The sequence below is a fragment of the Oncorhynchus gorbuscha genome, linkage group LG04 (assembly GCF_021184085.1).
Source record: "Oncorhynchus gorbuscha isolate QuinsamMale2020 ecotype Even-year linkage group LG04, OgorEven_v1.0, whole genome shotgun sequence".
Classification (NCBI taxonomy): Eukaryota; Metazoa; Chordata; class Actinopteri; order Salmoniformes; family Salmonidae; genus Oncorhynchus; species Oncorhynchus gorbuscha.
In genome coordinates, this window is record NC_060176.1 from 61,929,216 (window position 1) to 61,954,985 (window position 25,770).

A 25,770-nucleotide genomic window follows, 5' to 3' on the forward strand; every position below is an offset into this window, starting at 1 on the left:
CTTACAGGCCTGAACATAATTTTCAATCCAGTTCTCTCTCACACACACACACACACACACACACACACACACACACACACACACACACACACACACACACACACACACACACACACACACACACACACACACACACACACACACACACACACACACACACACACACACACACACACACACACACACACACACACACACGTCATCATGAAGTGTTTTGAGAGTCTAGTCAAGGACCCACTCCAATAGGTCCTCAGACGACGCAATTGCAACCACACTGCCCTAACCCATCTGGACAAGAGGAATACTTATGTGAGAATGCTGTTCATCGACTACCAAACTCGTCATCAAGCTCGAGACCCCTGTGCAACTGGGTACTGGACATCCTGACGGGTCGCAGGTGGTGAGGGTAGGTAACAACATCTCCACCCCACTGATCGTCAACACTGGGGCCCCACAAGGGTGCGTTCTGAGCCCTCTCCTGTACTCCCTGTTCACCCACGACTGCGTGGCTATGCACGCCTCCAACTCAATCGTCAAGTTTGCCGACGACACAACAGTGGTAGGCTTGATTACCATCAATGATGAGAAAGCCTACAGGGAGGAGGTGAGGGCCCTGGTGGAGTGGTGGCAGGAGAATAACCTCACACTCAACGTCAACAAAACAAAGGAGATAATTGTGGTCTTCAGGAAACAGCAGAGGGAGCACCCCCCTATCCACATCGACAGGACAGTAGTGGAGAGGGTAGAAACTTTTAAGTTGCTCGGTGTACACATCATGGACAAACTGAATTTGTCCACCCACACAGACAGCGTGGTGAAGAAGGCGCAGCAGCGCCTCTCAACCTCAGGAGGCTGAAGAAATTCAGTTTGTCACCAAAAGCACTCAAACTTTTACAGATGCACAATCGAGAGCATCCTGTCGGGCTGTATCACCACCTGGTACGGCAACTGCTCCGCCCACAACCGTAAAGCTCTCCGGAGGGTAGTGAGGTCTGCTAAACGCATCCCTGGGGGCAAATTACCTGCCCTCCAGGACACCTACACCACCCGATGTCACAGGAAGGCCATTAAGATCATCAAGGACAACAACCACCCGAGCCACTGCCTGTTCCCCACAGCTATCATCCAGAAGGCGAGGTCAGTACAGGTGCAGCAAAGCTGGGACCGAGAGACTGAAAAACAGCTTCTATCTCAAGGCCATCAGACTGTTAAACAGCCACCACTAACATTGAGTGGCAGCTGCCAACATACTGACTCAACTCCAGCCACTTTAATAATGTAAAAATTGATGTAAAAAATGTATCACTTGCCACTTTAAACAATGCCACTTCATATAATGTTTACATACCCTACATTACTCATCTCATATGTATATACTGTACTCTATACCATCTACTGCATCTTGCCTATGCCGTTCTGTACCATCACTCATTCATATATTTTAATGTACATATTATTTCATTCCTTTACACTGTGTGTATAAGGTAGTTGTTGTGGAATTGTTAGGTTAGATTACTCGTTGGTTATTACTGCATTGTCGGAACTAGAAGCACAAGCATTTCGCTACACTCGCATTAACATCTGCTAACCATGTGTATGTGACAAATACATTTGATTTGATTTACACACATGTATGCACACCCACACAAGGCAGAGTTTGAGCTGAACATAGTGCACACTGAACATCATGGGCACAGCTGGGCCACTTCACAGCAAGCTAGTCAGGCAGCAACAGAACAGAGGGGGGTGGGCACCACACTCCATTGACTTCACAAGGCAGCAATAGGAGGATCATGTTGTGTGTGTGTCCCTTCCCCTCGCAGTGCAGTGATGTAGCTGCTCAGATTAGCCCCCCTCAGCACTCAGCCCTGACCGGGCAAACAACCTGACAGGCTTCAGAACCCTCTCCACATGGCTGTTGCCAGGCTGCTGGGACCCAATGGGAGGCTGTCAGCAGTCACATGGCTGCGGCTGATTGGTCAGATCAGAGGTAGGGAGGAGGTGATAGACAGGGACTCTATGTATGTCCTTGACACCAAGGCTCAGGCCTCAGCTGCTGAGGTATTAGTTTAGTAAGGGTACAAACGAATGCTGGCTTGCCTGGTTAAAACATGCTTAATATCAAATACGTGTCTACAGGAGCACAGACATACACTGTGACCTAGACTTTTGTGATGAAGCTGATGTGAGCAGACCCATGCTCGGTGATGAAACATAACTTGACCAGCAGGGATAAGACAGATAGGTGGGAATAAACATCATCAACCAGATAGTCCAGACATTGATTCTGTGACAAACCATCACAAGTAAATTGCAATTATCTGTAAAAGATTAGAAGTATCCCTGCGGATGAGGCTATAATAAATGTCAGGGGTGCAACTTTCACTGGGGACGGGGGCCCCACATTCTGAAATTGCAATTTTGTCTTGCCCAGTTTTATCATTGGAATGTGATACAAAACGAGTCAACGGGGTGCTTTAGGATTTTGCGGATGCCTCCTAGCAGTCGGGTAAGTTGTTTAGAGATGCCCCCCCCACTTCTAAAACCAAAGTTGCACCCCTGGTAATGGGGACCAGAGCCTTCATCCCTGGCAGTGACTGTTGATGGTGTTTTGCTGTTGGAACATTAAGAGTACTCCTGGGCCACTACCTTCTGTGGTCACTCTCTCTCTGCCAGGCAGGGCACACCAAGACATAATGCCAGATACACCAGCCTAGTAAAAGAACCACAAGAAACCTTGAAACACCATCCAACCTGGAACTGAAAAGATATAATCCTTGCAATAACAGCCACAACAGGACAACTTTTTCTGGACGTCGTAAAAGACCATTGCGCCAAAACTGAAACGGAAGAGATATAGCTAGCTAACAACATCCTTTTCCAAGTGGATGAAAAAAGCTGGACAGAGCTAGCTAGCTGGGATTTTCTACAAGGAATCTGCCACCTACTCCTGTTGCCTGCTGCACTGCTGCTTGGATTCCACCTGGCAATCTGATCACTGTCTGCCATGGCCTGTCTCTCCCCATCTGGTACAGGTGACCTGATTTGTCATAGACGCTTGCTAAAAAACTTATGAGCAAGCCTTCCTTCATGACCTGGCCTATTTACATTGGTATAGAATCAGCTTGATCCTCTCTGTCGAAGACGCTTGGACCTTCTTTTTAAATATTTTCAGTGGTATTGTTAACAAACACACCCCCATAAAGAAAATTACAATTAAAAACAAGTACAGCCCCGGGTTCGACCGTGATCTGGCAGAGTTACAACACCTCAAGAATTACATTTGGCGAAATGCTCGGCACACGCTGACTGGCTCTCGTTGAGGCAAATGAGAAATAAGCGCACTCAGGCTATCCGGAAGGCCAAAGTTAGTTACTTTAAGGGGCAGTTCCCTCTATGCATGTCTAACCCTAAGAAGTTCTGGAAAACGGTTCAAGACCTGGAGAATAAAGCCTCCTCCTCACAGCTGCCCATGTCCCTTAATGTTGATGATGTGGTTGTTACTGACAAGAAGCACATGGCTGAGCTCTTTAAATCACCACTTCATTAAGTCAGGATTCCTATTTAACTCAGCCATGCCTCCTTTCCTCATCTCCCTCCCCTTCTAATGCGACGAGCCCCATGCTCCTCCCTGCTACAAAGTTTCTCCCTACAGGCGGTCACTGAGTCTAAGGTGCTAAAGGAGCTCCCCAAAAAAACATCTGGGTCAGACGGTTTATACCCTTTCTTAAATCAAATGTTATTTGTCACATACACATGGTTGGCGGGTGTTAATGCGAGTGTAGCAAAATGCTTGTGCTTCTAGTTCCGACAGTGCAGTAATATCTAACAAGTAATCTAACAATTCCCCAACAACTACAAGATACACACAAATCTAAAGGGGTGAATGAGAACATGTACATGTAAGTATATGAATGAGCGAGGGGCATTGTTCTTTAAGGTTGCTGCCCCTATCATTGCCAAGCCTCTCTCTGACCTTTTTAACTAGTCTCTCCTCTCTGGGGAGGTTCCCATTGCTTGGAAGGCAGCCATGGTGGGTCCTTTATTTAAAGGGAGAGATCAAGCTGATCCTAACTGTTATAGATCAATTTCTATTTTCCTCTGTTAATGAAAAGTGTTTGCAAAACTTATCAATAATCAACTAACTGGCTTTCTTGATGTCTATAATATTCTCTCTTGTATTCAATCTGGTTTCCGCTCAGGTTATGGATGTGTCACTGCAACCTTAAAGGTCCTAAATGACATCACCATTGACTTTGATTCTAAGCAATGTTGTGTTTCTATTTTTATTGACATGGCCAAAGCTTTTGATACGGTAGACAATTCCATTCTTGTGGATCCTCCGAGGGGTCTTTGGCCTGGTTTGCTAATTACCTCAAAGGGTGTAGTGTATCAAGTAAGAACATCTGCTGTCTCAGCCACTGCCTGTCACCAAGGGAGTACCCAAGGCTCGATCCTAGGCCCCATGCTCTTCTCAATTTACATCAACAACATAGCTCAGTCAGTAGGAAGCGCTCTCATCCATTTATATGCAGATAATACAATCTTATACTCAGCTGGCCCCTCCCCGGGTTTTGTGTTATAAGCTCTAGAATAAAGCTTTCTAAGTGTCCAACAAGCTTTCTCTGCCCTTAACCTTGTTCTGAACACCTCCAAAACAAAGGTCATGGTTTGGTAAGAAGAATGCCTCTATCCCCAACGGTGTGATTACATCCTCTGAGGATTTAGAGCTTGAGGTCATATAGAGTTACCTCATATAATTACTTGGGAGTATGGCTAGATGGTACACTGTCCTTCTCTCAGCACATATCAAAGCTGCAGGCTAATGTTAAATATAGACTTGGCTTCCTCTATCGTAATCGATCCTCTTTCACCCCAGCTGCCAAGCTAACCCTGATTCAGATGACCATCCTACCCATGCTAGATTACGGAGACATAATTTATAGATCGGCAGGTAAGGGTGCTCTCGAGCAGCTTGATGTTCTTTAACATTCGGCCATCAGATGAGACACCAATGCTCCTTCTAGTACACATTACTGCACTCTATAGTCCTCTGTAAACTGGTCATCTCTGTATACCTGTCGCTTATTTATAAAACCCTTAGGCCTCACTCCCCCCTATCTGAGATATCTACCGCAGCCCTCAGCCTCCACATACAACACCCGTTCTGCCAGTCAAATTCTATTAAAGGTTCCCAAAGCATAAACATCCCTGGATCGCTCCTCTTTTCAGTTCACTGCACCTAGCAACTGGATCGAGCTGCAAAACACTAAAATAGGACAGTTTTATCTCAATCTCTTCATTCAAAGACTCAATCATGGACACTCTTACTGACTGTTGTGGCTCCTTCGCGTAAGGTATTGTCTCTACCTTCTTGCCCTTTGTGCTGTTGTCTGTGCCCAATAATGTTTGTACCATGTTTTGTGCTGCTGCCATGTTTTGTGCTGCTGCCATGTTGTGTTGCTACCATGCTGTATTGTCATGTGTTGCTGCTTTGCTATGTTGTTGTCTTAGATCTCTTTATGTAGTGTTGTGGTTTCTCTTGTCGTGATGTGTGTTTTGTCCTATATATATATAAATATATAAATAAATATATAAATAAATATATAAATAAATATATAAATAAATATATAAATAAATATATAAATATATAAATAAATAAATATATAAATAATAAATAAATAAATATATAAATATATAAATAAATAAATAAATAAATAAATAAATAAATAATAAATATATAAATAAATAAATAAATAAATATAAATAAATAAATATAAATATATATAAATAAATAAATATAAATAAATAAATAAAAATATAATAAATAAATAAATAAATATAAATAAATAAATATAAATATATAAATAAATAAATAAATAAATAAATATATAAATATATAAATAAATAAATAAATATAAATAAATAAATATAAATATATATAAATAAATAAATATAAATAAATATATATATATAAATAAATAAATATAAATAAATAAATATAAATAAATAAATAAATATAAATATATAAATAAATAAATATATATATATAAATAAATATATATATATAAATAAATATATATATATATAAATAAATAAATATATATATATAAATATTAATATATAGGACAAAACACACATCACGACAATATATATATATATATATTTTTTTTTTAAAATTTGATTATTGTTATTATATATTTTTTCTCCGCAGGAGTCCTTTTGGTAGGCTGTCATTGTAAATAAGAATGTGTTATTTTCTGACTTGCCTAGTTAAATAAAGGTTCAATAAAAAATACAAAATAGAAGTAGCAACCAGACCGGCAAGGGTTCTAATAAGGCGACCTAACTAAGAAGGGCACTACTGAGGCAGGGGGTAGTGGCTACTCACCGGTGTGACAGGTGCCAGTGGAGGTGGTGTTGGAGCAGGGGCAGGCGACACAGGCATCGGTGCTGGCAGCACCAGAGCTGCGGTAGAATCTGGGCTTGCATTCCTCACAGTTGGGTCCTTGAGTGTTGCCCTGGCAGTTCAGACAGACACCTGTGTGGAAAAGGAGAGAATATTATGGTGAATTTTTTTTTTCAACTGTCGGAAATATGATACATGCCATTTGTTGACCACACCTAAACCCTATAGTGGTTTTGTTTGTACACATTAGAGCAGCAAATACTGCCATCCTGTTGATTTGAATTTGAGCCTCAGGTTGTTGAGTTACCTGTTCTTGGGTCTTTACTCTGCCTGGGCTGAATGGTGAACTTCTTCTGTTACTCTATACCTGTTTAGTAATGCTGTAATTACCCTAGTAACACTATTGTATTAATATACTGTTTATATACCTACATTCAAATGGACTATTTCATTGGTAATTACATAGTGATGGAGTTGAGTGTTTTTTGTGGAATAGAAATTATTCTGTATAGTGGGACATTGCAGACGTCCTCTAAAATGAAGAAATACACAGTCCCTTAAAATGTATTATAAAAAGGACTAATCCATTTTCTAAGTGTCGTCATTGTGGAATCTTCTATTCTGTTCCAAGTTCCTTTCACTTCTCGATAGGAGTGATAATGGTGTTCCCTATCTAAAATCAATAACCCTATAGAGGTAGGAACAATCATCTTGATTTTCCAGTTCTCTGATAGAAATGGAACAGGTTACTGCCATGTTAATCTGGAAGAGACAGAGTCTTTGTTTTTTAACATACCCACAGGTTTCTTATGCAACGCTTCCTGGCTGACTGAGAGGGTCATTCTAGTTGATATCAGACCTGAGCTAAGGAAGTAAATATACGGCATTCCTCCATTGATCCCAGGAAAGACTACTGTGCCATCTGGCTATGCATCACAATAGCAAACAGATGGTTTCTACAATTCCATCCAACTTCACCTCCTTCAAGCCTCTCGATATCTTTTAGTGTCCACTCACACAACAATACACAGCTGTGGAGACGGAGACGAACAGGATTCATGTGTAGCAGAAACAAGAAAGTGTGATTGTTGTGGTTTGTAGATAGAAGGTGTGGTGTAGTGGATTACTCACCAGATTGTGGGTGGCAGTAGTTAGTAAGGTTGTTGCACTGGCAGGGTTGGCACCCCGTGCTGCTGAAACGAAAGAAGCCTGGGTGGCACTCGTCACACTTGGGGCCATACACTCCCGTCTTACACACACACATTCCTGAGCTGAAAGGACAGGAGCGCACAGTCAGCACACGGTCACATACTTTGACTCTTTTCTATTTGATTATCCAGCCTTTAGGTTCTGTAACAGCTCAACTGTACTGCTGTAATGGTGGAACTGCTCCATTTGGTTAGAGACTCTTCTGATGGCAGGATTGTACTAGCCATGACATTCTGTGGTTTCACGCCTGACATCCTACAGGTTCCCCCTGAGTGGTTTCTTCCATCAATCCATCTGCTACCCATAACTCCCATCACAATCCCTTCCCTGGTTAACCAGATCCTCCATTCTATCCGTGGTGTACAGAACACAGCTACTCCAGTCAGATTCAATAACCTGGGATAGCCTAGCCCCCCATCCTCCACAGTTCTACGCTGTCTAGGCCTTTTATATATAATTCTACTAACATGTTTGGCATGTTCTGGGGGCAAGGGCAGCACAGTAGAGTCTGGACCACAAACTGGAGCACTCCCAGGGACATCTGGTCCAAGGCTGTAGACAGTAGCTGCCTGGATCACACAGCCTACAGGCCAGGTACGATTATACTCAGCCTAGCACAGTCCCTTTCTGCCAGGTTCTCATCACAAGCTAGATTGCCAGCCAATTGGCGACAGTTTAATGCGAAAATCTAAAATTTGCATAAAGAAAATACACATTTTACCACCAGTAGTGTTTCCACCAAACAGACTTGTTGCAGATAAAAATCAGTGTATGATGACAGTGCACACAAAATGTACGTTTTTCGCTTAAATTTTAATGTACCGAATACAAAAATCTAAAGTTCAATGTGTATCAGGTACCAAGGTAAGACCCAAGTGCAAAATGTGTGAAGCAACAATGTTTATTGTTATAACAGGGGCAGGCAAATGACAGGTCAAGGCAGGCAGGGGTCGATAATCCAGAGTAGTGGGACCAAGGTACAGGATGGCAGGCTGGCTCAGGGTCAGGTCAGGCAGAGGTCGGTAATCCAGAGTAGTGGGTCCAAGGTACAGGATGGCAGGATGGCAGGCTGGCTCAGGGTCAGGTCAGGCAGAGGTCGGTAATCCAGAGTAGTGGGACCAAGGTACAGGATGGCAGGCTGGCTCAGGGTCAGGTCAGGCAGAGGTCGGTAATCCAGAGTAGTGGGTCCAAGGTACAGGCTGGCAGGCTGGCTCAGGGTCAGGTCAGGCAGAGGTCGGTAATCCAGAGTAGTGGGTCCAAGGTACAGGATGGCAGGCTGGCTCAGGGTCAGGTCAGGCAGAGGTCGGTAATCCAGAGGTGGAGCAAAGGTACAGGACGGTAGGAAGGCTCAGGGACAGGACAGGCAAGGGTCAAAAACCAGGAGGATGAGAAAAACAGCAACTGGAAAAACACAGGCATGAATACACAGGGGATAATGTGGAATATGGGTAACATCTTGGTGGAGACAATCACAAAGACAGGTGAAACAGATCAGGGCTTGATCAACCGATAGTTGTCACAAAAACAAAAAAAGACTGGTCTTAGTATTTTATGAGGATCCCCATTAGTTGCTGTAAAAGCAGCAGCTACTCTTCCTGGGGTCCACACAGAACATGAAATAATACAGAACATTAGTAGACAAGAAGAGCTCAAGGACAGAACTATAAACATTTTAAAAAGGCATACACAGCCTACATACAGTGCCTTGCGAAAGTATTCGGCCCCCTTGAACTTTGCGACCTTTTGCCACATTTCAGGCTTCAAACATAAAGATATAAAACTGTATTTTTTTGTGAAGAATCAACAACAAGTGGGACACAATCATGAAGTGGAACGACATTTATTGGATATTTCAAACTTTAACAATTCAAAAATGGAAAGATTGGGCGTGCAATATTATTCCGCCCCTTTACTTTCAGTGCAGCAAACTCTTTCCAGAAGTTCAGTGAGGATCTCTGAATGATCCAATGTTGACCTAAATGACTAATGATGATAAATACAATCCACCTGTGTGTAATCAAGTCTCCGTATAAATGCACATGCACTGTGATAGTCTCAGAGGTCCGTTAAAAGCGCAGAGAGCATCATGAAGAACAAGGAACACTCCAGGCAGGTCCGAGATACTGTTGTGAAGAAGTTTAAAGCCGGATTTGGATAGAAAAAGATTTCCCAAGCTTTAAACATCCCAAGGAGCACTGTGCAAGCGATAATATTGAAATGGAAGGAGTATCAGACCACTGCAAATCTACCAAGACCTGGTCGTTCCTCTAAACTTTCAGCTCATACAAGGAGAAGACTGATCAGAGATGCAGCCAAGAGGCCCATGATCACTCTGGATGAACTGCAGAGATCTACAGCTGAGGTGGGAGACTCTGTCCATAGGACAACAATCAGTTGTATATTGCACAAATCTGGCCTTTATGGAAGAGTGGCAAGAAGAAAGCCATTTCTTAAAGATATCCATAAAAAGTGTCGTTTAAAGTTTGCCACAAGCCACCTGGGAGACACACCAAACATGTGGAAGAAGGTGCTCTGGTCAGATGAAACCAAAATTGAACTTTTTGGCAACAATGCAAAACGTTATGTTTGGCGTAAAAGCAACACAGCTCATCACCCTGAACACACCATCCCCACTGTCAAACATGGTGGTGGCAGCATCATGATTTGGGCCTGCTTTTCTTCAGCAGGGACAGGGAAGATGGTTAAAATTGATGGGAAGATGGATGGAGCCAAATACAGGACCATTCTGGAAGAAAACCTGATGGAGTCTGCAAAAGACCTGTGACTGGGACGGAGATTTGTCTTCCAACAAGACAATGATCCAAAACATAAAGCAAAATCTACAATGGAATGGTTCAAAAATAAACATATCCAGGTGTTAGAATGGCCAAGTCAAAGTCCAGACCTGAATCCAATCGAGAATCTGTGGAAAGAACTGAAAACTGCTGTTCACAAATGCTCTCCATCCAACCTCACTGAGCTCGAGCTGTTTTGCAAGGAGGAATGGGATAAAATTTCAGTCTCTCGATGTGCAAAACTGATAGACATACCCCAAGCGACTTACAGCTGTAATCGCAGCAAAAGGTGGCGCGCTACAAAGTATTAACTTAAGGGGGCTGAATAATTTTGCACGCCCAATTTTTCAGTTTTTGATTTGTTAAAAAAAGTTTAATATCCAATAAATGTTGTTCCACTTCATGATTGTGTCCCACTTGTTGTTGATTCATCACAAAAAAATACAGTTTTATATCTTTGTTTGAAGCCTGAAATGTGGCAAAAGGTCGCAAAGTTCAAGGGGGCCGAATACTTTCGCAAGGCACTGTATCAGTACATACACACACTATCTAGGTGAAATAGGGGAGGCGTTGTGCTATGAGGTGTTGCTTTATCTATTTTTTTAACCAGGTTTGCTGTTCCTTTGAGCAATATGAGATGGGAGTTCCATGCAATAATGGCTCTGTATAATACTGTACGCTTTCTTGAATTTGTTCTGTATTTGTGGACTGTGTGTTTTAAAGTACGTGGGCTTTAGCCAACAGCTTGCAGATATAGTGCAGGTAGGCTGTGCGGATAGGCTAGTCTACATTATGAGATTATTATGGATAAGAGCAAGAATAGTTTTATTTGTCAAACAGCAGTCAAGCATTGATCAACATGTCACCAGAATAAGACCCTCAATATTTATTGGAACTTTTATTTATTAGATCCCACCATGTTAAACAAAACAATATACGTCGGCATTTATAAAATTGAATGAAACTTCCTTTTTCCATCACAGTTGACGTGATTTTTATACGGTATGACTTTACTTGCATATAACTGTGGATGGATGGAAACGTGGTTATAGACTATTAGAGTGACCTTGGAGTGGATGGGTCAGGGTACCTGTGAAGACCCTCTTCAGGAATTCAGCCCGTCTCAAGGGCCCTCAGCAAGACACAAAAGGACAAACCCTCTCCTACACAGCCCCATCTCCTGCTGGGTAGAAAGAGGGGTCGCTATGACTAAAGAGAAGAAAGATCTGTCTCGAGCAATAACTAATTCACACCCAGTTGCCTCTGGTCATCGTGGACTGACATGCAATTTATAACTAACCCTGAATTGGCAAGGCATTCATGACAAAGAATCCACTGTGGTTTAGATTACAGTACAATCCCTTTTGGAATGAGATAAAAGAGAAAAATGACTACACATCTTCTATGTCAATCTAAATCTCTAAGATAATAAAATGGCAGGCTAAAACTAAACAATTAATTAGTGTGCTGCTGATGATGATGCCTGTACTAGCTGTGTATGATTGCTGACAGCTGGAACTAAGCTCTCTCAGTAGAGGGTGCTTTCTGTTTGATTATCCAGTCTTGCTCTTGCCCAATTTGATCTAATTAAACTTGAGCTCTTTAGCACCCCTTCGAGCTTTGAACATCACTTATTCTTATTTCATTCGCTAATGCCAAAACACTCCACTGCATTTCACCTGCACATTCCACATACTGCTGCGTGGTCAGCCTGCCAAACATACGAGCTGATGCTCCTATTGAATCATACATTAGACAGACTGAACAACCCCCTTTCTTTTCCTCCATTCACAGAAAATACATTTTAAAACATATCAGAAAAAAAAACTGAAGGCTGCACATCTATAGGCTACGTACACACACGCTCTCTGATTCCAATCATCATGTGTGCTGATTGCCAGAGTCTCAAAGGAAGAACACACAGCGATGAGTCATGCCTAATCACTCCCTTTCATCAAAAACAAATCAACAAACTAGATCTGTGGACAACAAGCAAATCGCAATCCAGCTCCCAAGAAGTGACAGAGCAGTTGCCTCAATGCCTTCACATGAGTGCGTGGGCCTTATTCAAACGAGGCTTTGTTAAAACACTGCTCTTCATGAAATTCTGAAGTTGATGGTAATGCTTAGTGTGTAAAATAAATAAATATATATACATATTTTAAAGACGAAAAACACACGTGTACAATCATATGACTCCATGGGAGTGGAGGCGGAGAGGAGAATGCTACCGTAGCAGTAGACTGGGACAGTGAGCAATAGGGAAGTGACAGCTATTTTCTGTTAAAGTGTCGCAGAATTAACAGCACTTCTAATACCGTAGGGCTATTCCTGACGCTTCCATCTTGATGAGCAAAACTTTTGTCGAAAGTACTACACTGCGTACAGACCTTGCTTCCATTCAGCCACAAGGGCATTAGTGAGGTAAGGCACTGATGTTGGGTGATTCGGCCAGGCTCGCAGTCGGCATTCCAATTCATCCCAAAGGTGTTTGATGGGGTTGAGGTCAGGGCTCTGTGCAGGCCAGTCAAGTTATTGTCATGCTGAAACGGGAAAGGGACAAATTGTTGCCACAAAGTTTGAAGCACAGAATCATCTAGAATGTCATTGTATGCTGTAGTGTTAAGATTTCCAAAGGCGCCTAGCCCGAACCATAAAAAACAGCCCCAGACAATTATTCCTCCTCCACCAAACATTACAGTTGGCACTGTGCATTCTGGCAGGTAGCTTTCGCCTGGCATCCGCCAAACCCAGATTTGGCCGTCAGACTGCCAGATGATGAAGCAAGATTCATCACTCCAGAGAACCAGTTTCCACTGCTCCAGAGTCCAATGGCGGTGAGCATTACACCACTTCAGCCGACACTTGGCATTGCGCATGGTGATCTTAGGCTTGTGTGCGGCTGCTCGACCATGGAAACCCATTTTATGAAGCTCCCGAAGAACAGTTATTGTGCTGATTTTGCTTCCAGAGGCAGTTTGGAACTCAGCAGTGAGTGTTGCAACCGACAGACGATTTTTAAGTGCTATGCGCTTCAGCACTCTGCAGTCCCATTCTGTGCACTTGTGTGGCCTACCACTTCGTGGCTGAGACGTTGTTTCTCCTAGACGTTTCCACTTCACAATAACAGAACTTACAGTTGACCAGGGCAGCTCTAACAGGGCAGAAATTTTACAAACTGACTTGTTGGAAAGGTGGCATCCTATGACGGTGCCATGTTGGAAGTCACTGAGCTCTTCAGTGAGGCCATTCTACTGCCAATGTTTGTCTATGGAGATTTCATGGCAATGTGCTCAATTTTATATACCTGTCAGCAACAGGTAACAGGCTGATTGGTCAGCTATTTGAGCCAGTAAAGGGGGCTTGACTATTCTTGGGTAGCAGAATGACTTTAGCTTTCCTCCAGGCCTGAGGGCACAGTTTCTTGTAGGCTTAGATTGAAGACATGGCAAATAGGAGTGGCAATATTGTCCGCTATTATCCTCAGTAATTTTCCATCCAAGTTGTCAGACGCTGATTCAAGCAGACAATAGCAGATAATCAACATAACTGTAGGGTCATTGGAACAGTCTTCACTGGCACAACGAACGAGACATCATAATATTCTGGACATTCTTCCGAACAGTATTTTACGCACAGGCTGTTTTTGTATCGGGTGCTATAGGCCTATCACAACAGCTGTCACTTGACTGTCATTCAGAAAAATATTTCCTCAGCTGATGGTCAAAAATGTCACTAGGCCTAACTAAACAGCTGGATACAAAATGACCACCCAACAAATATGTATATAAGCCTACACAAAGCCTATTGAAGAACCACACTCTCCTTTTCATATAGAATACTCTTCCAAGCTTTAGTGTGCTGCTGACAAACTTTAAAAAAAGTGTATTTATTTATTTAACCAGGCAAGTCAGTTAAAAACAAATTCTTATTTCCAATGATGGCCTACCCCCGGACAACACTGGGCCAATTGTGCACCGCCCTATGGGACTCCCAATCACAGTTGGATGTGATACAGCCTGGATTCGAACCAGGGCCTGTAGTGACACCTCTTACACTGAGATGCAGTGCCTCAGAATCACTAATAATTAGCCTATCCTGAAAAACTCAATGTTCTGAAAGGTATTATTTTATTACTCTTATTTAATATTGATAATTAAATTATATCAAGCAAATTGAAAGAAAATGAATTACTACAAGGTTGAAATAGATTTTTTTGATATGAGGATGTTTATTGATTAATGAATGTATTATTAGGCTTATAGATTATATTTTTCACATTATTCGCCCAACCTTGTTTTATTTTTTGTCTAAAAGGATGCAACGATTGCAGCGCATTTTTATTTATTCATTTTATACAACATTCTGCTCATATGAACAAATGTATATACAATATTCTGCCCATATGAACAAATGTATATACAATATTCTGCCCATATGAACAAATGTATATACAATATTCTGCCCATATGAACAAATGTATATACAATATTCTGCCCATATGAACACGTTTATTTTAGGACATGAGTGAACCCATATATCGAGAGCCTTCAGACAGGTTTAAACGAGTTTCCCCATAGTGCCATGGAGCCACCAGCGCACACACGCATTGCTCCCCAGCCAACTGTGCACACACAGGCAGACGAAAGATTCACAGACAAAGGAGTTGACTTCTGCTGCAGCAGCCTTCGCTATAAAATATAACGTGTTGTGGCGCTGCTTCGATTCCTGACAGCCCTCTATTTGGTAGAAATCACATAGGAAATATGGAGGCAGGTTCCCAGCGTCACTGTCAGTGATTCAGTCTCTGATGTAAGAGGCTTTTCTTTTCTCGCCAAAGAGAGCAGATGGTGAAAAAAAATCGGAGTTTTACATGTTTGACAGGACGTAAATCAGTGTTATACTACAGCACTGATCTCATCCTTGGGTGGCCCAATTCTCCCTGACTGAGATCACCCCCAAACCAACCTGCGATGACACACACCCTAGAAGCCACCATCTGTGATGACATCTATTGAGTCACAATGAAACTCTTTCAAATTGAATCAATATATAGATGATGGTATGACAAATATTTTATTTGTAGCTGGGAAAGGCATTCTGTGAGTAGTTATGACTCGAGGAAATAAAAACCACAGGATCCATTCAAAAAGACATTTAGGGCAAAACAGACCTTCGATTAGAAAAGTTGGTATGGGGAGCAAGGCTGGGGCCTCTATGGAAATGCCTCCTAGGACCAGGATGTGGTTGAAAAGCTAGTCACACTTGGGGCTTATTATTGTTCTTTGGAGTGGTTTCACTGGGATGCAGGCTGTGCTGTGGTAGGGTAGCCCAGCCGCTAAGTTCCGCGTTACAGCCGCATACTAACTAGGTCAGTATTTCATGGCAACCAGGCTTCGCTTAACCCCGTTCTGCTGCTGCCGTGGCGATGCCTCCAATACGTTGCTCGTGTATGCCTGGGGAATCACAATAGACTGAGCACATATCTGTGATGCAGCAGCACTGACTGCATCCTCTTTAGCCACAGGGTGTATATGACCATGCGGGGTGGGAGCAGGGTCATCAGTCAGGACAAACACACACCGTTTTATACCACGCAGGTTTTAGATTCAGGGCTCACTCTGTCAGATCTTCAGAGAGAGAATGTTCAACAACAAGGGTCAAGAGTTGTGATACATTCCACAGAGCCCCTGGCTCAGGATCACACACTGGGCCAGTTATGTAACTGAGCTTAGAGTAAAGCCAGACAGAATGTGCTGGCAGTCATGGCCACTGCACTGCACTCCAGCCATTAGAGCAACAAAGCCTCCCCACCGGTTCCAATACACTAATACAGCCCGGGATGCGGCCTGCCACTTGCTAATGTGAGGGTGGGGTCATCTGCAGTGCCCTGTCACTAGGCTTCTTACTACACAGCACTCTCACCTTTCTTCCTCCCTGTCAAATAAAGCACACATCTGGGCCGGTCTAGCATAATACCAGATGAGCCCTGTCAGGTTTGGATACCATGCACCTACCTACAACCTGCACTCCAGAGCGAATTGCATGCACCACTAGATCAAGAGGCTAGCTTGTCACATTGGAGGAAAGAATAACAGTTTATTTCAGGTCTGAGCAAAGGACATCACTGCATGAACTGATGCATCACTTTGGTGAACTACCTCGGCTCCCCCTCTGTGCTCTGCTAAGCTGGTTCATAATGACATGGCCCAATCACAGGGAAGGGAGGATATTGAGAGTGAGCTCCCTGGGTTTCCATTGATTGCCCCAGTAATTCTAACTTGTTCAATCAAACCTACAGGAAAAGGGAGATATTCGCTCTGTGATCCTTGAAAACAGAGCTTTTTCAACGGAATATCCCAAAATAAATTCAAGCACCTGAAACACATTTACACCAAGGCATGTTTTTGTATTCTTTCAAAAGGGCTCACAATCTCTGAATTCCTTCCTGACAAGAAATATGCAAACAAAATGTTATTGTAATTTGCTTAATCCACTGTATGAGAGCGTGAGACTAAAGGAATAGGCGGAAACAGCTGCACCCAAATCAATATTTAATTACAGACTGTTCCCATTCCATAAAGGACGAGGGTGAAGAATAAAAGTGCAACTTTGAAAACAGTGCCCCTAAGAATTCACCCAAATAAACGATTGATATTTATGAAAAAAGGAATTAATCTGAGCAAGAACATTATTGTTTTTGGTAGTATATTTTTTATTTTATTTTTTTATTTCACCTTTATTTAAACAGGTAGGCTAGTTGAGAACAAGTTCTCATTTGCAACTGCGACCTGGCCAAGATAAAGCATAGCAGTGTGAGCAGACAACACAGAGTTACACATGGAGTAAACAATTAACAAGTCAATAACACAATAGGAAGAAAAAAAAGTGGAGTCTATATAAATTGTGTGCAAAAGGCATGAGGTAGGCGAATAATTACAATTTTGCAGATTAACACTGGAGTATAAATGATCAGATGGTCATGTACAGGTAGAGATATTGGTGTGCAAAAGAGCAGAAAAGTAAATAATAAAAACGGTATGGGGATCAGGAAGGTAAAAATGGGTGGGCTATTTGCCGATAGACTATGTACAGCTGCAGCGATCGGTTAGCTGCTCAGATAGCAGATGTTTGAAGTTGGTGAGGGAGATAAAAGTCCAACTTCAGCGATTTTTGCAATTCCTTCCAGTCACAGGCAGCAGAGAACTGGAACGAAAGGCGGCCAAATGAGGTGTTGGCTTTAGGGATGATCAGTGAGATACACCTGCTGGAGCGCGTGCTACGGATGGGTGTTGCCATCATGACCAGTGAACTGAGATAAGGCAGAGCTTTACCTAGCATGGACTTGTAGATGACCTGGAGCCAGTGGGTCTGGCGACGAATATGTAGCGATGGTCAGCCAACTAGAGCGTACAAGTCGCAGTGGTGGGTGGTATAAGGTGCTTTAGTGACAAAACAGATGGCACAGTGATAAACTGCATCCAGTTTGCTGAGTAGAGTGTTGGAAGCAATTTTGTAGATGACATCTCTGAAGTCGAGGATCGGTAGGATAGTCAGTTTTACTAGGGTAAGTTTGGCGGCGTGAGTGAAGGAGGCTTTGTTGCGGAATAGAAAGCCAATTCTTGATTTGATTTTCGATTGGAGATGTTTGATATGAGTCTGGAAGGAGAGTTTACAGTCTAGCCAGACACCTAGGTACTTATAGATGTCCACATATTCAAGGTTGGAACCATCCAGGGTGGTGATGCTGGTCAGGCGTGCGGGTGCAGGCAGCGAATGGTTGAAAAGCATGCATTTGGTTATACTAGCGTTTAAGAGCAGTTGGAGGCCACGGAAGGAGTGTTGTATGGCATTGAAGCTTGTTTGGAGGTTAGATAGCACAGTGTCCAAGGGAGGTGGATCAGGGAATCGCCCGCAGCAAGAGCAACATCATTGATATATACAGAAAAAAAGAGTCGGCCCGAGGATTGAACCCTGTGGCACCCCCATAGAGACTGCCAGAGGACCGGACAGCATGCCCTCCGATTTGACACACTGAACTCTGTCTGCAAAGTAATTGGTGAACCAGGCAAGGCAGTCATCTGAAAAACCGAGGCTACTGAGTCTGCCGATAAGAATATGGTGATTGACCGAGTCGAAAGCCTTGGCAAGGTCGATGAAGACGGCTGCACAGTACTGTCTTTTATCGATGGCGGTTATGATATCGTTTAGTACCTTGAGCGTGGCTGAGGTGCACCCGTGACCGGCTCGGAAACCGGATTGCACAGCGGAGAAGGTACGGTGGGATTCGAGATGGTCAGTGACCTGTTTGTTGACTTGGCTTTCAAAGACCTTAGATAGGCAGGGCAGGATGGATATAGGTCTGTAACAGTTTGGGTCCAGGGTGTCTCCCCCTTTGAAGAGGGGGATGACTGCGGCAGCGTTCCAGTCCTTGGGGATCTCAGACGATATGAAAGAGAGGTTGAACAGGCTGGTAATAGGGGTTGCGACAATGGCGGCGGATAGTTTCAGAAATAGAGGATCCAGATTGTCAAGCCCAGCTGATTTGTACGGGTCCAGGTTTTGCAGCTCTTTCAGAACATCTGCTATCTGGATTTGGGTAAAGGAGAACCTGGAGAGGCTTGGGCGAGTAGCTTTAACTGTGGAGCTAAATAATGGTAGTGTGATTACAGAGCTGTACCATTTCATATCAGAATACAATCATTAACTAAGTTGCTAAGATACAGCATTATGAAGCCCCCTATAATATCATCTGGGGCTCAATACTACTGTCTCTTAGCAACAGCTAGGTTTTCCACAGGCTTGAGATTCGTCTAATTTTTAGATTAAAATTCAGTACTTAGTCACATGTACAGGGTTTCAGGTGTGATTGCAGGGTACAGTGAAAACATGCAGGCCTAGGTGAAATAAAATTATGAAAATGGTAATAAAAACACATTTATCAGACATCCTACTGTCCTTGTACAGTTTATCTGTTCATCAAGCCCCCAGCCTATACACACAGAGACAGAAAGTGCAGTCGGCACTGTTTCCAATGCTACACTCCTAATTATTTAGTATTACTTTAGGGCAGGTGGACCACCTGTTTAGAGCCCCTGTCACACCCTGATCTGTTTCACCGGTCTTTGTGCTTGTTTCCACCCCCCCATTTTTTACTTAATTAGGCAAGTCAGTTAAGAACAAATTCTTATTTACAATGATGGCCTACTGAGATGCAGATAATATAAAGCTGGCTGGGGTTTCCAGCATGTTCCTGTGTCTCCTGTGCTCTAGGACAGAATAACTACGATTTGGATTGCTGGTAAGATAATAAACTCTTGAGGGGTGCATCTGGGTGTGTGTCTTTTGGCATTTGTCAATAACAAACAATGTAAAAAATAATTATATCTGGTGCACGATGTCTAATATTAAATACGTCTCGAGGTTATGCTCACCTGGAGGTAGAGTACATCATGATAAGCTGTATGTTGGCACTAAGACTGAACTCAATGAGCTGTGTAAGGTCAAAAGCAAACAAGAAAATGCTCATCCAGATCAGAACAGAGATTACTCACCTCGGATTTTTTATTTAATAATTCAGATGAGACCAGGCCCAAATCACTGTCATTCGTGTGATGAAAATATGGAAACAGTGGGGAGTTTAATGTAGGCAAACTTAAATCCGTTTAATGTCATTTCTCCCAGCATGTCACATATGCAACCAGAGGAAAAACAACTCTAGACCACCTTTACCCCACAAACAAACGCATACAAAGCTCTCCCTCGGCCTCCATTTGGCAAATCTCCTGATTCCTGTTTACAAGCAAAAACTAAAGCAGGACGTACCAGTTACTCGCTCAATACGGAAGTGGTCAGACGATGCAGATGCTACGCTACAGGACTATTTTGCTAGCATAGACTGGAATAAGTTCCGGGATTCATCCAATGACATTGAGGAGTATACAACCTCAGTCACCGGCTTCATATCCCAACCAGAAGCCATGGATTACAGGCAACATCCACACCCAGTTAAAGGCTAGAGCTGCCACTTTCAAGGAGTGGGACACTAATCCGGATTCTTATAGGAAATCCCGCTATGCCCTCAGACGTACCATCAAACAGGCAAAGCATCAATACAGGACTAAAATGTAATCCGACGTGAGCCTACCAGACAAGCTAAATATATTTTATGCTTGCTTTGAGTCAAACAATATTGAACCATGCATGAGAGCACCAGCTTTTCCAGACGACCGTGTGATCACGTCTCTCCGTAGCCGATGTGAGCAAGACCTTTAAACAGGTCATCATTCACAAGGCCGCGGGGCCAGGCAGATTACCAGGACGTGTACTCAAAGCATGCGCGGACCAACTAGCAAGTGTCTTCACTGACATTTTCAACCTCTCCCTGACCGAGTCTGTAATACCTGGGGTTGCCCATTTTGGTGAATATTCAGAGGTGGAAACTTTCCGTGGGAATTAACAGGAATACATGGGAATTAATTGAAATATATGCAATATTAATACATTTAAATGTAGATGTTTTTTGCATTGGTTATATTTATCATATCATATGGAGACAGAAACATAATTGCAAATGATGAAACCTTGCAATAGAAATCTAAAAATCTATTTAGTTATGAATTGAACTTTAATTAAATGAGTTGACTCTTCACATGGGATGATTTCACTGAACAAAAGGGAATATTGAATGATCCCCAATGATCCATCGCATCTCCCAAAAATGTTTTCAACATACATCTGTAAAATGATAGTCTAGAAACCAAAGCTTTGGTTGTCTTCCTCTCAGGCTTCCATGTCTTCTCCCCTGGACTTCCTCAATGTCCACTTCATGAACATCAGACTCTGAGGCCTAATTTTCACTTTCACTTTCCGAGGATGGCTCGTTGTCAGGCTCAAAAAGCCTCAAATTTGCCCGGATGGCCAATAATTTTTCAACCCTTGCATTGGTCAGCCTGTTGCGTGCTTTGGTGACCAGTTGCGCTCTGAGACGGCTGATGTTGGTATGATTTGGAAGATAGAGGCAACAGGGGAAAGAGCCTCAGATCCACGAAGTCCCTTCCACCTGGTGGCTGATGAGATATGTTGGCACGACTGCCATATTGCATCTCCATCCCAAAGCCCTTGCTTGGAAGTGTACTTTGCCAGACTGCCAAGAATCTGGCCCTCATCCAGGCCAAGGTGGCGATAGACTGTAGTGATGACACAATTGGCCTTGTTGATCTCTGCACCAGACAGGATGCTCTTGCCAGCATATACGTCCAACATGTACGCTGCGGCGTGGATGGGCTTCAGGCAGAAGTCTTCACGCTTTTTGATGTATTTCAGAACTGCAGTTTCATCTGCTTGGAGCAACAGTGAAGTGGGCAGGGCAGTATGGATTACTTCTCTTACATCTGCAAGCAGAGTCTGAACATCAGACAGGATGGCATTGTCTCACTCAATCCATGCAATGGAACTGCTATAGGTTTCAGGAGTTTTAGGCTGCTTACCACTCTCTCCAAAAATACATCATCCAGGAGGATCCTCTTTGATGGGACTGTCCATATCGGCAGACTGTGATATCGTCATTTCTTGGAGAGACTCCTTCCCCTCCAGGAGACTGTCAAACATGATGACAACACCACCCCAACTGGTGTTGCTGGGCAGCTTCAATGTGGTGCTCTTATTCTTTTCACTTTGCTTGGTGAGGTAGATTGCTGCTGTAACTTGATGACCCTTCACATACCTAACCATTTACTTGGCTCTCTTGTAGTGTATCCATTGTTTCCAGTGCCATGATGTCCTTGAGGAGCAGATTCAATGCATGAGCAGCACAGCCAATGGGTGTGATGTGAGGGTAGGACTCCTCCACTTTAACCCAGCAGCCTTCATGTTCGCAGCATTGTCTGTCACCGGGTGCAAATATCTTCTGTGATATCTTCTGTGGTCCAAGGTCATTGATGACTGCCTTCAGCTCATCTGCAATGTAGAGACCGGTGTGTCTGTTGTCCCTTGTGTCTGTGCTCTTTTAGAATACTGGTTGAGGTGTGGAGGATGATGTAGTTAATTATTCCTTGCCCACAAACATTTGACCACCCATCAGAAATGATTGCAATACAGTCTGCTTTCTCTATGATTTGCTTGACCTTCACTTGTACTCTGTTGAACTCGGCATCCAGCAAATTAGTAGATAAAGCATGTCTGGTTGGAGGGGTGTATGCTCAGTCCCCTCCTGTACTCCCTGTTCACCCACGACTGCATGGCCAAGCACTACTCTAACACCATTTTTACTGACGACACAACAGTGGTAGGCTTGATCACAGACAACGATGAGGCAGCCTATAGGAAGGAGGTCAGAGACATAGCAGTCTGGTGTCAGGACAACAACCTCTCCCCCAATGTGAGCAAGACAAAGGAGCTGATCGTGGACTACAGGAAATGGAGGGCCAAACCAGCCCCCATTAACATCGACGCGCTGTAATTAACATTGACAAGACTGTAGTGGAGCGGGTCGAGAGTTTCAAGTTCCTTGGTGTCCAAATCACCAACAAACGATCATGTTCCAAACATACCAAGACAGTCATGAAGCGGGCACGACAACAGCTTTTCACTCTCAGGAGACTGAAAAGATTTGGCATGGGTCCTCAGAACCTCAAAAAGTTCTACACCTGCACCATCGAGAGCATCCTGACTGGTTGCATCACCGCCTGGTATGGTAATTACTTGACATCTGACATCTGACTCAGTTGGTAGAGCAAGCCAGGGAAGTGGGTTCAATCCCCGCTCCCATACGTAGAATGTATGCACACATGACTGGGTAGATAATAAATGGATAGAGCCAGTACGTCACTGGGGCCAAGCTTCCTGCCATCCAGGACCTATATACTAGGTGGTGTCAGAGGAAGACTCCAAAAAATGGTCAAAGACTCAAGTCACTCAAGTCATAGACTGTTCTCTCTCCAACTGCACGACAAGCAGTACCGGAGCGCCAAAAGGCTCCTTAACAGCTTCATCTTTCAAGCCATAAGACTGCTGAACATTTAATCAAATGGCCAGCCGGACTATTTACATTGACACCCACCCATTTGTATTTACACTACTGCTACTCACTGTTCATTATCTATGCATAGTCACTTTACCCCTATCTCCATGTACACATTACCTTGACTAACCTGTACCTCCGCACATTGACTCGGTACAGGTACTCCCTGTATATAGCGTCGTTATTGTTATTTTATTGCACATTTTATAGTTTAGTTTATTTAGTAAATATTTTCTTAACTCTTTCTCGAACTGCATTGTTTAAGGGCTTGTAAGTAAGCATTTCAAAGTAAGGTCTACACCGGTTGTATACGGCGCATGTGACAAATACAATTTGAATCACGTCGACAATCGTCTGGAAAACCGTTTCAATTCTTGTCATATGAAGATAAATTACAGATAACACGTATTGGTACTCATTGGCCATTGGATAAAACATTACACAACAAGTTGGAAATCACATATTCAACAATGAGTGGTTTGGAAGGAATCAGTGGCTAACTGCAAGCATTGCAAAGCAATCACTAGCCTGCTATTCAGTGGAATGGGTGTGTGATCCAAGACTGGGTTTAAGGGTCTCTTTTCCAAGCTTAAAAGGATAAACATTCAACACCAAGGGCCAGAAAAGGTTGAATACACTGGCCATGCTGTCAATCGAGCATGACTTACAGTTGAAGTCGGAAGTTTACATAGACCACCAATTTCTTGTTAACAAACTATAGTTTGTCATGCACAAACTAAGTCGGTTAGGACATCTACTTTGTGCATGACAAGTCATTTTTCCAACAATTATTTACAGACAGATTATTTCACTTACAATTCACTGCATCACAATTCCAATGGGTCAGAAGTTGACATACACTAAGTTGACTGTGCCTTTAAACAGCTTGGAATATTCCAGAAAATTATGTAATGGCTTTAGAAGCTTCTGATAGGCTAATTGACATCCTTTGGAGTCAATTGGCGGTGTACCTGTTGATGCATTTCAAGGCCTACCTTCAAATGCAGTCCTCTTTGCTTGACATCATGGGAAAATCAAAAGAAATCAGCCAAAACCTCAAGAAAAAAATTGTAGACCTCCACAAGTCTGGTTCATCCTTGGAAGCAATTTCCAATCGCCTGAAGGTACCACGTTCATCTGTACAAACAATAGTATGCAAGTATAAACACCATGGGACCGTGCAGCCGTCATACCGCTCAGGAAGGTGATGCGTCCTGTCTCCTACAGATGAACATACTTTGGTGCGAAAAGTGCAAATCAAGCCCTGAACAACAGCAAAGGACCTTGTGAAGATTCTGGGGGAAACAGGTACAAAAGTATCTATATCCACAGTAAAACGAGTCCAAATCGACATAACCTGAAAGGCCGCTCAGCAAGGAAAAAGCCACTGTTCCAAAACCTCCATAAAAAAGCCAGTCTATGGTTTGCAAATGCACATGGGGACAAAGATCGTACTTTTTGGAGAAATGTCCTCTGGTCTGATGAAACAAAAATATAACTGTTTGGCCATAATGACCATCGTTATGTTTGGAGGGAAAAGGGGGAGGCTTGCAAGCCAAAGAACACCATTCCAAACGTGAAGAACGGGGGTGGAAGCATCATATTGTGGGGGTGCTGTGCTGCAGGAGGGACTGGTGCACTTCACAAAATAGATGGCATCATGAGAGAGAAAAATTCTGTGGATATATTGAAGCAACATCTCAAGACATCAGTCAGGAAGTTAAAGCTTGGTCGCAAATGGGTCTTCCAAATGGACAATGACCCCAAGCATACTTTCAAAGTTGTGGCAAAATGGCTTAAGGACAACAAAGTCAAGGTATTAGAGTTGCAATCACAAAGCCCTGACCTCAATCCTATAGAACATTTTGTGGGCAGAACTGAAAAAGCATGTGATAGCAAGGTGGCCTACAAACCGTACTCAGTTACACCAGCCATGTCAGGAGAAACGGGCCAAAATTCACCCACCTTATTGTGGGAAGCTTGTGGAAGGCTACCCAAAACATTTGACCCAAGTTAAACAATTTCAAGGCAATGCTACCAAACACCAATTGAGTGTATGTAAACTTCTGACCCACTGGGAATGTGATGAAAGAAGTAAAAGCTGAAATAAATCATTCTCTCTACTATTATTCTGACATTTCACATTCTTAAACTAAAGTGGTGATCCTAACTGACCTAAGACAGGGAATTTTTACTCTGATTTAATGTCAGGAATTGTGAACAACTGAGTTTAAATGTATTTGGCTAAGGTGTATGAACATTTCCAATTCAACTGTATGTCATGTTCAAAACAACTGGAAACTCAGAACTGGGAAATCTCAGACTTCAGTGAGTTC

The 25,770-nt window shown here is 42.9% G+C and overlaps 1 protein-coding gene across 3 annotated transcripts in view; it reads right to left on the minus strand.

The window, feature by feature from the left end:
- The window catches only part of LOC124034439 (multiple epidermal growth factor-like domains protein 9), a 44,967-nt gene that overhangs the window by 3,698 nt on the left and 15,499 nt on the right, over nucleotides 1–25,770 (minus strand). For all 3 annotated transcript variants that reach the window (XM_046347658.1, XM_046347657.1, XM_046347659.1), the window contains exons 3-4: nucleotides 7,541–7,680; nucleotides 6,392–6,541 (exon numbers count right to left, since the gene is read on the minus strand). In XM_046347658.1, coding sequence (XP_046203614.1) covers nucleotides 6,392–6,541; nucleotides 7,541–7,680 — 290 coding nt within the window. The remainder of the gene's footprint in view (nucleotides 1–6,391; nucleotides 6,542–7,540; nucleotides 7,681–25,770) is intronic.